Source organism: Merops nubicus, unplaced genomic scaffold, assembly GCF_000691845.1.
Source record: "Merops nubicus isolate BGI_N331 unplaced genomic scaffold, ASM69184v1 scaffold9378, whole genome shotgun sequence".
NCBI classification, from domain to species: domain Eukaryota; kingdom Metazoa; phylum Chordata; class Aves; order Coraciiformes; family Meropidae; genus Merops; species Merops nubicus.
The window spans coordinates 14,945-29,574 of record NW_008623686.1 but is presented as its reverse complement, the minus strand read 5'-3'; the positions used below and the strand labels follow the sequence as shown (position 1 = coordinate 29,574).

The following is a 14,630-nucleotide window of genomic DNA, read 5'->3' as shown; positions in this document are numbered from 1 at the left end:
CCCTACCTTCCTTTTTACCCTGTGGCTATCATTGTCCTTTTTTCACCTCCCCTCAGTGTCTTTCCACATGTTTTTACCCATTGTGTAATACTCATTAGTTGAAATTCAGTGTTTTATAACACATTCTCAGTAGAATTTGTACCTTTCTCCCTCCAACTCGCTGCGTGAAGAAGGGGCTTTGTCGCTTCCTTGGCTTTTTTCCACTCTTTTTGTCGTTTCCTTGTCGCTGTTAAAGAAAAGAAAGGAAAAAAAAATTATCATCTCTCCTCCTGACTCTGCTTCTTGTTTCCCTGCAATCCCAGGAATCGCCCGTCCTTCCAGCCGGGGAGTTCTCTGAGCCATTTGTACACTTCATCACTCAATGGTAAGCTCGGTTTGCAAACATGCCATGCCCTCAATGTAAATGATACATGCCATTAACTCGGCAGCTCGGCGAGACCTTATGGCTTTTCCTTGCATCCTTTCCGAGAGGAGAGGGACTTGGGGGCCTTGGGCAGATGGGGCAGCAAAGCTAAGCAAACTGTTTAAATTATGTAAACGTTATTTACACAAAGGGTCGTAAAAGTACTTACAAGGGTTGGGTTTTTTTGGTGGTTGTTTTTTTTTTTTTTCTCTTTTTCCTGTTTTAATAAACCCACCCTGAACGCGGGTGCAGCCCTGTGCTCCTCAGAATGCAGCTGGGAGAGGGGGGGGAAGAGGCCACAAAGACTCGTGTGTATAATATCATTATTCAGGGCTTTTTAAAATATTACTTAGAAAATTGCCTCAATATTTAGAAAGGCAAGCGGCCTTGATTAATTTATTGGCTCTTCAGTAAGTAATTTTTACTGAGAGTCGTATTTTAAAACACACCACTGGGTATATTTTTTTTTCCTTAAAACTGAATAGTTCATTGAAAACCTTTTAAATTAATGGAGAACTGGGGAGAGGGGGAATTTGTGGAATAAAGGATGCAGGTTTTGAGTGACTAGAGAATAAAAAATCTTGAGGGTTAGTTATCCTTAGTGAAGAGACAGGCCCTTTTTTTTTTTTTTTTAACTCTCGCAACCCCTCACCCCCAAAAAAAACACCCAAGCCAGGGCAGCCATTTCTGGGCAGCAGAAGAAATAAGCTTGAATTCTGTAAAAAATATGCTGTGTTTGATGGAGAAGAATCCTTCTGAACCTGCACGTCCAGGGCTGGATGCTCAGCTGTGCTAGATCAGACGGAGCCATCTCAGCGTGTGCCACCGCCAGCAGTGGCCGGAGGGAATCCCACCTCAGGGATGTGTCCTCCTCAAAGCCCCTGGCCCCACATAGATCTATAGGTTGGGCTTTTCTGCATCTCCAGGTTCTCTATGCTGGGGCCACCGTGGCAAAAATCACCTAATAAAATTAGGGGTTGAAAGCAGAAGGTAGGAGAAAGTACCTCTCAGGGTTGACGTAGTACGTAACAAATAACACGGGCAGAAGAGCAGCCTGATTATCGGTTAATTAAAGTAACTAAATAATTAAAGTTTGTGTAACACAGGCCTCTGTTTTCAATAGTTTCAGTTTACAAAGAGCAGTGCTATTTGGAGGATTCTGCAGCGCCACTGACGTGTGCAGAGGGTCTACGCTTCTTATCCTGCCCAAAAAAAAATCGATGACAGACCGTTTTAAAAAAAAACAAAAAACCCAACCCTCACTGAGGCAGAGGGAGGGATAACCTGTGTTAAAATTTCCACAGATGTCAAACTGAAGCATAACTGATGGTGGCTAATAGCCTTGTTTTCCCCGGGGATGCAGCTACTTTGGACTGTCAGATTAGAAGTGCTCCCGACCTCCTCGTCAGGCAGCTTGTGTTCTGGCGAACGCCGGCGTTCCTCCAGGTGCTCAGAGTTATTTGTAGGCAGGGCAAATTCTGTCTTGGTCCCTCCATGTGCAGCACAGATCGGTTACTGTTTGAGAGGGAGTGTTATACTGGCTGTACTTTTTTAGTGGGAGGCACTACTGTTTAAAGAAAACCCCAAATCTAGACTATTGAAGCAATCAAATCCTCATAAGTATTAGGGACGTCAAGTGAACGGTGTGTCAGACTTTATGACTTTATGCCAATTACACCATAAACACTGGCTGTTTGGATGTAATCCAATTAGTCAGTAGGCAGCTCCTGATGGTCACCTCTGTGCCACGTTATTGTGTTCCTTCATGCAGCTAAGCACAGCCTCCAAGAGCTAATTGCACCTGTTGCCCAGAAAACTAGGACTATTTGGATGAGAAACATGATCTTATAAACAGGTTAATGCTGCGTAATGAACTATCACCCTGCAGTGTAATGGAAATAAATGTGGAAAAATTAAGGTAGAAACCCCAGGGTATTGTGCGTTCTCCTGAAGCTGTTTAGTGTTAGAGTGAAATTTCCCACCTGTTTTGTGTCATACTTCGTGTCGAGCTATGTAATAATCTCTAGCAAAATGAGAATCAGCTTACTGTGCCTTCTGAGCTGCCTGGTTTTCAGCAATCATCTCTAGATTTACCCACTTCCATGGTTACAACCAGTGTAGACCACCACATCCCATAAGGGAGGGGTGGGAGGGAAGGAGTCCATTAACATTCCAGCTGCTGTGAGGAGCCCTGTCTTCCATTGGCATGTGGTACAGTTAAGAAATACAGTGAAATTTTCCCCTCTCTGTTAAAAGAGGGGATCTTCAATATTTAAGCATGTAGAATAAATGACCAGTTGTTGATCTATGAACATTTTCTTTTATGACACATAGCATGAGAAAGCAACCAAAGGAAAGGCCAGCACCTGAAGATTTAATGGTAAGTGAAACATCAGAGCTCCTCAGTATGTATTTGTCTGTCAATACTTTTTATTCATGTATATAGAAATGTATCCATTTTTTTCTGCATTTTTCAGTATGTACAAACCTAAACTCCTTCTGCAGTTTAGGTAAATAGCAGCAGTTACCTATTTACAGAGCACACACAAACTAGAGGTGGAATTCTGGTTCCCCTGCTGGGGATTTTGCTGCCACCTTCATCGCAGCCAGAGCTTTGCCTGTAGTTTGGGGAGTTAATACAGAACTTTCACAGCCAGTATCAAGTTTCAATCAAAACCATTTTGATGCTTAATACACAGTTTTTTTCACTTTGTATGTCCAGGGATTACAGCTTAATGTAGGTCACTCTTTGTCATCATTTGCTAGTCTTAACCTTTCGAAGTCTGAAGATTGAAAACAAGATATGGTCAAAATACTGTATTTTTAATGTAACGTAGGAGCCACTGTTTTCACTTATATTCCTGTGAAATGAAATGAGATTAGCTACAGAAGATTGAGTTAATATGTAGCTTGGGTCTGTCTGTAGAAGGGCTCTCTCAGTGTTGGAATCTGAGCTCAGAGACCACTTCTTTTTGCTTGCAATTGTCATTTTTTTCCCGTAAGGCAGTAATAGGGTACCTGCTCTCAAGCTGGTCCCTTGTGGCTGTGCATTTAGTGCAGAGTGCTGTTTTGACTGGTTTTAAGCAGCTAGAAAAATACTATATCAAAAAAATATTACAAATATTTACAGTAACTTACACTGTCGATAAGTCCCCTCTGAGTCACATCGAATATCTTAGATTTTTAAATGTTTCATCACTTGATATGCCATTTTTCCTGTAACTTGGAGGCTTATGTAAAATCGTCGTGATTTGTTTTCTGTGCATTGAACAGCTAGGAATAATTTTAACAGATTTTTAACAAGATAAGGACACATTTGCACCATCTCATTTCTCACATGCTGCAGACTGCAAGTGGAATAAACAAGTGCTTCAGTTGCAGCTCTTTTCTAGTTAAAGGCTAATCTCTGAAGATGCCCTGGGGCAGGTATCTCACAACCCACACTAGTCTCAATTTAGATCCTGGTTAGTAAAGCATTTAACTGTGAATCTAATTGTAAGGATATTAACTTCAATAGATTGACATTGGGAGTTAGGCACCTATGTAAATACCTTGGTAAAATGAGGCCTTCAAGTTTGTCAGAGCCCTTCCACTTAGTGGGGTTGCACGTCTCCTACAAAAGGCTTACGCTGCCTTATTTTGGCTTTTTTATTAACTTTTGATGGTTGGAAAATTCTTGCAGTTAGTCACATCTGAGAAAACTTGGAACAGGTTCTAGAGATGTAGCCACATTTACCTTGTGCACCATTATGCTATGGCTGGATAGCTTAGCTATTAAAACAACAGAATAGGGTTTCATAAAACCTATATCTGTTTGTAAATGCATGTTTCAGTGATGCAATAGGCCTGCCACTTATAAATAAAACATCTGCAGATCTCACATACCCCCATAAGTATATATGTATGTTTGTAAGCAATAACACCACTCCAGGGTGTAGAGTCATAAAACTGAGGCCAAAGGGTGAGTGCCTGCAGTACCAGGGAAGTGCACAGATTTATCTTTACAACTACATGCCCTGGAGTGTGCTAGTCCCCTTTTAAAGGAGGTATTTTGTAAAATAATTTTAAAATTATAGCAGCTCAGGAAAAAAATAATAATAATTTTTAAAAAAAGCTTTCCTACTTTTTAAACAAAACCTTTTGTTTAATGCATTTTTTTTCACCTCATGCTACTTGCTATTCAATTATAAATGAATTTGTACCAACAAGCACTAAAGGGAGAGGTGAGACTGCTGCTGAAATAAGAGTGACCCAGTGCTTGCCTGCGACGTGGTTGACCCTAAATTCCCTCCTCCAGGCTGATGGGCTCCCAGCACCCTGTGACAGACTCACCATTAGCTCAGGAGTTGCTCAAGCCCTTTAGATTCCTGCCACTTACCCAGTCTTGTCAAGGAGCACTTTTATTTACAGAACTCATGTGCATACATACGTTAGCATGATGTGTCTGTACACACGGTGTATCTGTATGTGCTGATTGCACAGGGCTCTGAGCAACCTGATCTAGTTGAAGATCACAGAGTAGATTTGGTTGGAAGGGACCTCTCAGATCATCATCAAGTCCAGCAGTTGCCCCAGCACTGCCAGGTCCCCACTGCCCTCACACCACATCTCCACAGCTTGGAAACCCCTCCAGGAGTGGGGACTCCACCACTGCCCTGGGCAGCCTGGCACAGCCCTGGGCAACCCTCCAGGGCAACAAATTGTTCTTCATACCCAGCCTAAACCTACCCTGGTGTAAGGTGAGGCTGTTTCCCCTTGTCCTGTCCCTTGTTCCCTGGGAGCAGAGCCCGACCCCCACCTGGTTCCAGGCTCCTGTCAGGAGCTGTGCAGAGCCAGAAGGTCTCCCCTGAGCCTCCTTTGCTCCGGGCTCAGCACCCCCAGCTCCCTCAACTGCTCCTCCCCAGACTTGGGCTCTAGACCCTTCCCCAGCTTTATTGCCATTCTTTGGACATGCTCCAGCCCCTCAAGATCCTTCTTGGAGTGAGTAGCCCAAAACTGCAGGGAGGTTAGACCTTAAAATTCCCTTCCAACCCAAACCATTCAATGATTCTATATAGACGACCATATTTTGTTGGAAAACGGGGTCAAAACAAAAGCTTTCAAATATCCTCTGAATTCTAGGATTGCTCAGAACAACATCCTTCTAGTTCCTCTCTTCCTGAAGCCTCTGTTGTAGTTCTGATGAATATCTCCTTGTTAACACTTGGCATGGTAGAGCAATGCTGATACCATCAGTGAAATCCTGGACTTGTCAAGGTCAGCTTACCGTTGATTTAAGTGAGAGCAGGATTTCACCTTGTTCATTGGGGTTTGGGGTTTTTTTTATTTATTTATTTAGAAGAAATGTTCTAGCAAGGATGAAAGGTGTAACACGGAATCATTGTTCGCTTCTGACAAAACAGTGGAGTGCAGCCTTTCTCCCCTATGGACATTAAGCCTACCAGAAGTCACTATTTTGTAACCAATTTAGTATAATTAAAGACTGAAAGCAAAATGAAAGGAGCAGAACATCAATCTATTTCTACTCTCCTGATAATCGGTGAGTTGTTAAATGCACTTTAAGAGCTGACTAACAATACCTGGAGTGCCAGACTGGCAACTCCAGTGCAGCCACGGGGTTACATCAGGGATGGATTTACCCTGTCTATCATGTGAGGAAGCCTTTTTTTATAAAAGTCACTATGCACATTTTGTCAGAAAATAAGGCCAAAGCCAAGGCTGTATGAAATTCCTCTATAAAGTCAGGCTTTGTAGTACCATAGATATTCTTGTGGAAGCGAACACGGAATTTCCATAGCAAGTGGCAGAAATCAGGTTCCTACATTCACACTCGGTCCCTTTCTTCCCCAGACCCATCCACAAAACATGATGTGACGTCGGGTTCTCTGTGTATATATGATCAACAATTTAATTGTTTCACAGTATTTCAAATTAGGAGTGAAAAAAATGTCATTTTCACCAGGCAGTGGGAAAATTGGCCATCCAGGAGAGGGGAACAAATTCACCAGGGGTTATTCTGAACCTTGTGCTTATGGCATCTGCTCTTTTGTCTCTGGTTTGTTCTCTCTTAAGAAGAGAAGCCATCCAGTGAGTTAAATGGAACGTACTCCTGCCTGAGCACCAGGGAGGTCTGCACAACACCGTAGCATGTTCCTCTCTCTATATCTTCTCTCCCCCTCCAACTGGAAAACGAAAACCACAACAATTCTTCTGTATAAAGATTTACTTTTCCCCCCTCCCCGTGAATTTGTTGGTTTTATTTAAAACATGGAGTTTTCTGGCATCTCCAGCCTTGGCTCCCAGGGAAGTGCAGCCATGGGGGTATGTTCAACGAGTGTGACGTGCCAGTACAGGTCAGGGTTAAGCCCCTTTCGTGGGCTGGTGTGGCTCAGGAGGCTGTGGATCTGACTGTATTTACGGTATTTTCAGAAGCTTTCCATTCTAAGCTCTATTTAATGGAATCTATGCATAGTAAGTAATCAGGTCAGAGAGAAGCAACATCCCCTGTTTGAGATCAATCGCTGGCTAATACTTTATCTAGGCCACTTTATTATCTCATGCTGATTCCATTCCCATTCTCCTCCTCCTTTGTAGCATGCACTTCAGCTGTGGTAAAAGTACGTATCGCATACATATTAAAAACATATACCCATTCTATCTGTATGTAAATGTGTGAGACACAGCTGGATATTGCAGGAGTTTGATTTACTAATAGTTATTATCTGTTCTAGCTGTTCAGAGGCAAAGAGAGTTTCAGAAAACAAGCTAGCGCAGAAATTGCCTTTATGATATCACTACCCTGCTTTGGTAATTGTTTAAAATCTCTTCTTTAGCTGGAAGCTTGGCCTTTTATTTTGCAGATTGTGCACGCTTTCCAGAAAACCAGCAGAATTGTTTCAAGTCTCTTGTTGAGTTTTTTTTTTTGTAAGTGCAGCGTTGAGCTCTACAAGCTACATGTGGCTATTTAAACAAAAGTGATTTACTTAAAGAAATTATTTGGCATACCAAAAGTCAAGCGTGGAGCAGTTCTTCTGTTATGCTTTCCTGTGGGTGCATAAAACTCATGTCTTTAAGATGCTGCTGCTTGGATTTCTCAAGGAAAATGTTAGGCAGGTAGAGATGATGCTTTTGGCCAAGGACATTTCCTGCACTTAACTATTTTTGCACCAATCTAATAATTTCTGTTCAAGTCTCCAAATTTTAAACACAACTACTAGCTTTTCTAGCATTTAAATTTTTTTTTTTTTAAATTTAAACTCCCCATGCTTTTTATATTTGAGTTCTATTAATTTAGAAGATTGTGTCATAAATTGTCCATCATCTGTGTCAAAAACACTGACCTGCTGGAAGACATGTTCTTCTTCATTTGTTTTTTTGTTTGTTTGTTTTAATTGGACTGCCAAGTGCAATTTTGAATTTTCCCATTTCTGTGCATTCTCCAATCCCTCTCTGCATTTCAGGAATGACCTGTAGACCAGGGACCTTGATCTCAGTAGCTATAGTGGACATTTTTTCAGATATACAATTAGTTTGTATATTTAAATGTGTTGAGATACGTGTCAAGATATTACAGACTCCTAAAAATAGATTCTGGCTGTCTGTTCCCCCATCTCCAACAACTATAGGAAATGAAAAATGCAAAGATTTTCAGTAGCTGTATTTTCAGTAGCTATATTCTAGAGCGTCCAGGCAGTAACACTTGTTACAGGTAGAGCTAAACTAATCTGCAGCTCATTGTGTTAAACCATTGTTTGTAACTCTTAGGAAATAAAGCATAAAATGCTTTAAACAAACAAATGGAGGATCAGCATAATCCTACCTGGATTTTCATAAAAACCGTCAGAATACAGCCAATAAAATACTGCCACTCACATTTGTCAATAAAAGGGATTTCCCCTAGCAGCTAATTTGGCTTTTGCATTGTAGCAGCAGCATCATTGACTAAGCAGCTGAGATAACTGCACAGGTTGGGGTTTCTTGATGGTATTAACTCCTGGGGAAAACCAGGGGGCTCTCTGCACTTTGCTTTTCACAAACACATCTTATAAATCTTGTGAAGACAGCTTTACAGATAAATGTTTCCTGTCTGCACCTATCTAGATGTTTATGCATCATTGCTGGATCCCAGTGAGCCAAAAGTTTTCCCTCTTTGACTATTTACAAGCATTAGGGTTGTGGTTTTTTTCCCTGAGCCAATGCAGGATCTCCTATCAGCGATGATTTGTCCAGCACACAATTGTCCGTGCTTGTGCCTGTGATGGATAGCTTTGTTTGCAAACATTTAGACTCTCCTCTGTCACAGTGATCCCAGTTATTCACCCCATGACAAGGAGAAATTCTGACAGACACCAAAACACATGCCAGATGTGAAGGAAAGGGCACTCTGCTCATTTCCCAAGGAAAAAAGTAAAAAGCCAAGTGTTTTAGCTGTTGTAAATAAAGAATCACGGCATTGTTTAGGTTGGAAAAGACCTTTAAGATCATCCAAGTCCAACTGTTAAATATATGTGATAAATAATAAACTGTATCTTCAATCTATCAATTCAGACATACAGTGGACAAGGAGATCAGGATCAAATCCTGGATATGTTGGAAGGGATGACAAAATTTATATTGACTGCCTCGGTGCTAGGATTTCACACTAGGGCTCAGGATGCTCTTGTTACTGTGTGCTCGTTAACTTCCTTGCTCAGGGGTAGCTCAAGAGCTGGAGGAAAAAGTATGTATTCTTTCAGGTGGCAGCATTGCTCAACCTATCCCCCACTAGCTGAAATGGGGAAGGTGGGTTATGGATATTTCCCCTCTCGCTTTCAAAAAAGAAGAAAAAAAAGGGAGGAAAAAGTGCTGTCTCTGTCTGTAGGGGTATGATTTGCTCTTCTTTGTCACTTGAGAAATCAGCTATCTAAATGGAGAAATACATTCTGTCATTGTCACTAAATCCAGCAATTACAGAAGACTAAGACTGTGACAAGGTTAACTTGTGCATGGTAGAGTTTGAAGGTGTTATATTCATTCACTGCCTTCTGCAGTCCCATTGCTCATGTGACCACTGGCTTTGTACAGAAAACGTGGACATCTGACTTTCTCTTTGCAGCATGCCCTAAAGCTGTACAATATACTAGCACTTTCCAGTGAAATGTGGAAAAAAAACAACTTGAGTTGGCTCGAAGAAGTGTTGAAAATCTAAGGAAATTGGGCAAAAACAAATTGGCAACAGCTCAGAGTGATACAGTTAATATTTTTGGTTATTTGAGTCTCCTGGGTTTTGCGGTTTAATTTGAGCAAATGTTTCATTTGGCACTTCTGGCTGCTCTGTAGTTCTCCAGGCACAGACACAAATATTTACATCTCGCTCATTTTGGTAGCAGAATTGCAACTCTTTCGGTAATGATACATTGAGAAGTTGTGTTTGTTTTGTTGATATTTTTGTCAGCTGTCTCCCCTACATATTTAATTTTTTTTTTAAAAAAAGGCTCCTAAATGAGAGCCGTATCTTTAATTCTCAGAATACTGCCCTTCCTGCTCCTTCCAAATTCATCAAGGAATTTGCTCTAGTAGGCAACTGTTGAAATCTGGGTACGCTATTGATTTGTATAATGAAGCTGGATTTTTACATTTATTCAAGCACACTGCCTAGATTAAAATTGCTGGCACTGGAGTAGTACCAGCTACCTGTGGGTCTGTATTCTGATTAGCACCTCAAGACGCTCCTGCAGTGTTAAATAAGAGTAATAATTGCCTATGAATAAGCAGAGTATAAAGCAGGAGATACAGATATGGCTTCTTAGTGACCTGTGTGCATTATGCCTCAAATCCCTTAATCAGATTTGTGCCGGTTGATTCTTGCATCTGCAGAAATTCAGCTTGGAGGATCAGGGCCTAAAGTAGTAAAAAAAAATCAATTAATACTACTTTCTAATTTGCGCCGTTGACAAAAACGCATATAAATAGGGGACATTTTTCTACTGAAGAGGGCCGCACTGAAAGATTTTTTAATTGGATTTTCATTGTGATTGACAGCATTTGATTATGACAGTAACTTTATTTGGCTGGACTGTTATAGTCCTCTTGTTCAGGGTTTGTTGGTTTTTTTTTTTTTTTGTCCATCAAAGCTCTTTTTTATCCTCTGAATCCCCAGAGGAGCAGCAGGGCCTGTGAAAGAGCCTTTTAGCACCTTTGTTGCAGCCATCCCTGGTGATGATTGGACCCAGCTGGTAGTAGATAAGAAAATGTGCCTTTCACAAAGAGGTTGCATCTCCCCTCTCCTTCGTTTCAATAATTTTAAGAGCCCCAGAAACCTGTTGAGGATTAGAAGTAGCTTTAGATGTGAAATGAGTGTTAAGTATTAGTAATCGGGAGATTAGGGCCCCGGGGACAATGGGAGATAAACAACTGCAATTAAGGCAAATCTGCCAGAGTAAACAAAATTTAGCAGAAACAGATGCCCTAACCATTTTGGGGGATTGATTGGAGGGCACCGAGGAATCGATTTTTGTCTTGTTTACACTTCCAAACCCCTGTGATAAACTGGGAGGCTAAATATTTCATACAGCCTGATTTTAGTTAATTTTTTTCCAGCTCCTCACAGTAGGTCTGCTCTCTTCTAACAGTGACCAGGCCCGAGTTTATTCAGCATTCACAGGGAGCAGCTAATTGTCTATGAAGGGCCCCTGTGTTTAAATGGGCTTGACAGGAATTTAAATTTTGTTTCAATCAACCTCTGTGCTCACAGCCTGCTCCAGTTTCTAATTTTTAAATTAAACATGATTTTTTTTTTTTCTTTAAGCTGCGGCCTCTCCTCGCTCGCCCTCCCACCCAAGGCAGCTGCCGCGGCTGAGGAACACCACAGGTTTATTAAGGCTGAAATAGCAAAGCACGTGGAAAAACCTGGAAAAAAGTTCCTTGTCCCATAAACGTGCATCTGCCTGTTTGGATTTAATGGGAGATGCTGAGGTAAAACGCTCGGCTGGTGTAAATCAGGAGGGCTCCACAGGCAGAGAGAGCCGGGGTTCCACCGGGGGAAGGCTCCCGGTAGGGAACGGTGGCATTAAAATACAAGTCTGAGAATGGAAGTGGTTTTTGTGGCCTCGGTCGTTTGTTCAGTGACCTTGTGAGACATTCAAAGGAATGTTTTTTTTTTTTCCCTAAGCCAACTAAGGGTGATATATTTTGCCTCCTTCGCTGTGTTTTCAGCAGGGCTGCACACGTTAATTCAGACATTGTTTCATACCTGTGCTTTTCCTGCGCCAGAGACGGGGTGATGTGATGCTATGTTCATGCCTGATCATTTAATACTTGCTTTATTTAGTCTCTTGACTAAACCTGGCAGGGGTGGGGGTGTTATTTTGCACTGGATGCAGACGGTGTTTGGGCTTGTATGACCACACACACCCCAGTATGATGGGGGGGTACTTTTAAAAACAACTTGTTCACTTGCAGAAACTGTGTCGTGGAAATGCTAGAAGTGTTGGGCTATTCCATTCTTACTTTTTGCTTCAAGATAATTTTCTGTGGGTTTTTGGTTTTGTTCTGTTTGTTGTTGTTACTAGAGTGTGTGTGTGTGCAGATGTGTATGCACACAGCATCTTTACTGCAAGGTGTGGGTGAAAGACACTTAGGAGGTTGTTTCAGTTTACTCCAGCTTAGTGATTTTCTTTGTGGGTTGTTTGTTTGTTTTTTTTTTCCCCTTTGTCAGTAAAAACCAGTTTCTCAAAACTTAGAGAAAACAGCTTTTTTCCCCACCCTTCTTTCCCAGTCCAGGGGAACTTTTAGTTCCCATATGAAGGAAATACTCTATCAGCTTTTAATGTCTGACTAGTTCTGTTTGGTATCAAGGAGCTCATTCCTGTGCTCATGGCGAGGCATTAGCTGAAGACACTTCTGCAGGTCCATCTACATTAACATCAGAGTTCAGGTCAGATGCACCTTTTTGGTGTGAATCTTCCTCTCTTTCTGAGCTACCACTCTCTCATTCTCATCACAGACAGGTCTCGAAGCTCATGAATGAAATCGATTTCAGATGAAACCAAACCAGAAGATGTGCTCCGGGCACACACCTAATGAGCTCCAGCTACTAATAGGCACTGTGTCCACAGACCAGACTGGAGCTGGTCAGAAGTAAAACCTCTTCCATCCCTGAAACACACTGCACCAAGCGTTTCACTCTGCAGATCTGCTTCTGTTGTCAACAGCTTGCTAATGTTGACATACTCTATCAGCCTTGGGCCACTCTCTCTGTTCCTCTTCTACAGCTTTTCTTAACCTCAGCAGCACTTGGAAAAGCACGCTGCAATTATATTTCAGTTGCCTTAGTTTGTTTTAAGAGTCATCACAGAAACAGCTACCTTTGCTGGGAGTGAGCTCATTTTGTTAGCTGAGCACCAAGAGGCGTGCCAAGCACACTTATCAGCTTTAACAGCAAATATCAAAAGCAAAACTGCTGTGGAAAGAATGATCTACAGATGGGCAAATAGACTCCTCTGTGCCACAGCCAAAACCAAAATTCTATAGTAAATTTAAGACTAGTACATGCCACAGAAGGAGAACAGCAAAAATCATACCCATGCACGTATGCACCCGTGCACACCCTGGGCTCCTGCAGTAGGATGGGATGGAGTTGTTCAAAGTCAAGTCCATGCTGTGGAAGTTGAGGAACTGCACTGATTCCTGCCAGTCTGAGGTGAAAATAAATTCCCTCTTGACCATGAGTCTGGTGAATGAGTTGCCAGCCTGGACACATCAGTCAAGTGTCCAAGGGGGACTGTTTTTAGGGCCACCAGCACATAGTTTGGCTATGGCCAAGGTCCAAAGCTTCAGAAGATGGTTGAAAAAAAAAAAAAAGGAATTTCATCTTAACAGAGGGCTCTGTATTACTGTTTGAAAAATTCAGGTGTGATTGTGGGTAGTTCCTCTTCAGATTAAGGTTGTCAGGTTTAAGGTAAGCTGCTCTTCCTCGGGGTCCATCCATTATACTTGGAGACTGCCAATATTTAAAGACAAATTCTGTAAATTGCAGCAGAATTTTGGTGCCTCAACAAAACTATTAAAGCAGCTGAAAATAACTTGCCATTAAGTTTATCGTGTAAAAAGTAAAAGTACATTGGTAAAAGTTAATCTATAAATAGATAAATAATTTAGAGGGAAAAAAATACACAAAAAAAAAAAGGATAAACAAGAAACATAGCTCCAAGACTTCACCACTTCACAGTGCTATCCATTTATCTTTGATACATTTTGTATCATCTTTTCACTATCTTAAATATCAGAGGGCTAAAATCATTAATGTGCTAATCTAGATAGCCACAGTTCTACCACTGACCTAGGCTAATCTGCCTTTGCAATTTCAAGATCTATATTTGACTCCTCTGAAAGTAACCTTAAATTGTAGTCTTGTAAGAATTCCAGAGCTGTATCCTTCACTCTTTCTCCTAATGAGGTTATGACCAAATGCTCATTATAATTGCTTTAGACTCCTTTTAATTTTCAAGCTTATTAATCATAAGAAGAGTTATTTAAAATTGCATAAATTAATCTTAGATTAAAAGCCCATCAAAGCCTCGAAACAATTAAGAATAAGTAGGATTTCCCTGGGGCAGCAAGTTTTATTTTAATAGTGTAGTCAGGTGGATATCAGAACATTGAAGTATGGTAGTGATTAATGTATGCAAAATTTAAATGAGAGTTTTTAAATGGCAAATCTAAATCACATATTGACCTAACTGTAGGCTTTAACTGCATTGTCTGTCATATATTTAAACTGTTTAGTAATCAACGTTTTAATTACAGCCTATGATAGGGAGGCCCTGCAACAAACAAAACTCGCCGCGTCCCAGCGCTCTGCGTGGAACTGTTTAGCAGGCTGGGGCCTTGCTGGGAGCTGCTGGGAATGAGGAGTGAGGGACAAGAGCAGAAACTTCAAGGAGACTAATGATACACAATTTTGCTTCTGGATGTGTTCTTGTCCCTGCTTCATCTCTGCCCAGAAAGCGCCGCTGATTGATGTGGTTTTCTGTCCCTCTTTGCTACCCCCCGTCGTTCTCAAGTCTGCACCCTGAGCTGGCAGAAGCTACAGGTGATGTCCTCAGGCGGGTGGGAAGTTCTGTGAGGTCATTAGCTTCTGGGTAAGGAGAAGGCCCTGGGGGTGCTGGGGGTGAGGAGCTGGCCAGGAGCCCCCAGCGGCCTGGGCTGCACCCCCAGCAGCATGGGCAGCAGTTGAGGGAGGGGATAC

General features: G+C 41.7%; 1 protein-coding gene across 1 annotated transcript in view; it reads left to right on the top strand.

The window, feature by feature from the left end:
• The window catches only part of MAP2K5 (mitogen-activated protein kinase kinase 5), a gene marked incomplete at both ends in the record, with an annotated part of 131,284 nt that overhangs the window by 106,151 nt on the left and 10,503 nt on the right, over positions 1-14,630 (top strand). The window contains 2 exons of the mRNA XM_008945159.1: positions 303-364; positions 2,738-2,783. Coding sequence (XP_008943407.1) covers positions 303-364; positions 2,738-2,783 — 108 coding nt within the window. The remainder of the gene's footprint in view (positions 1-302; positions 365-2,737; positions 2,784-14,630) is intronic.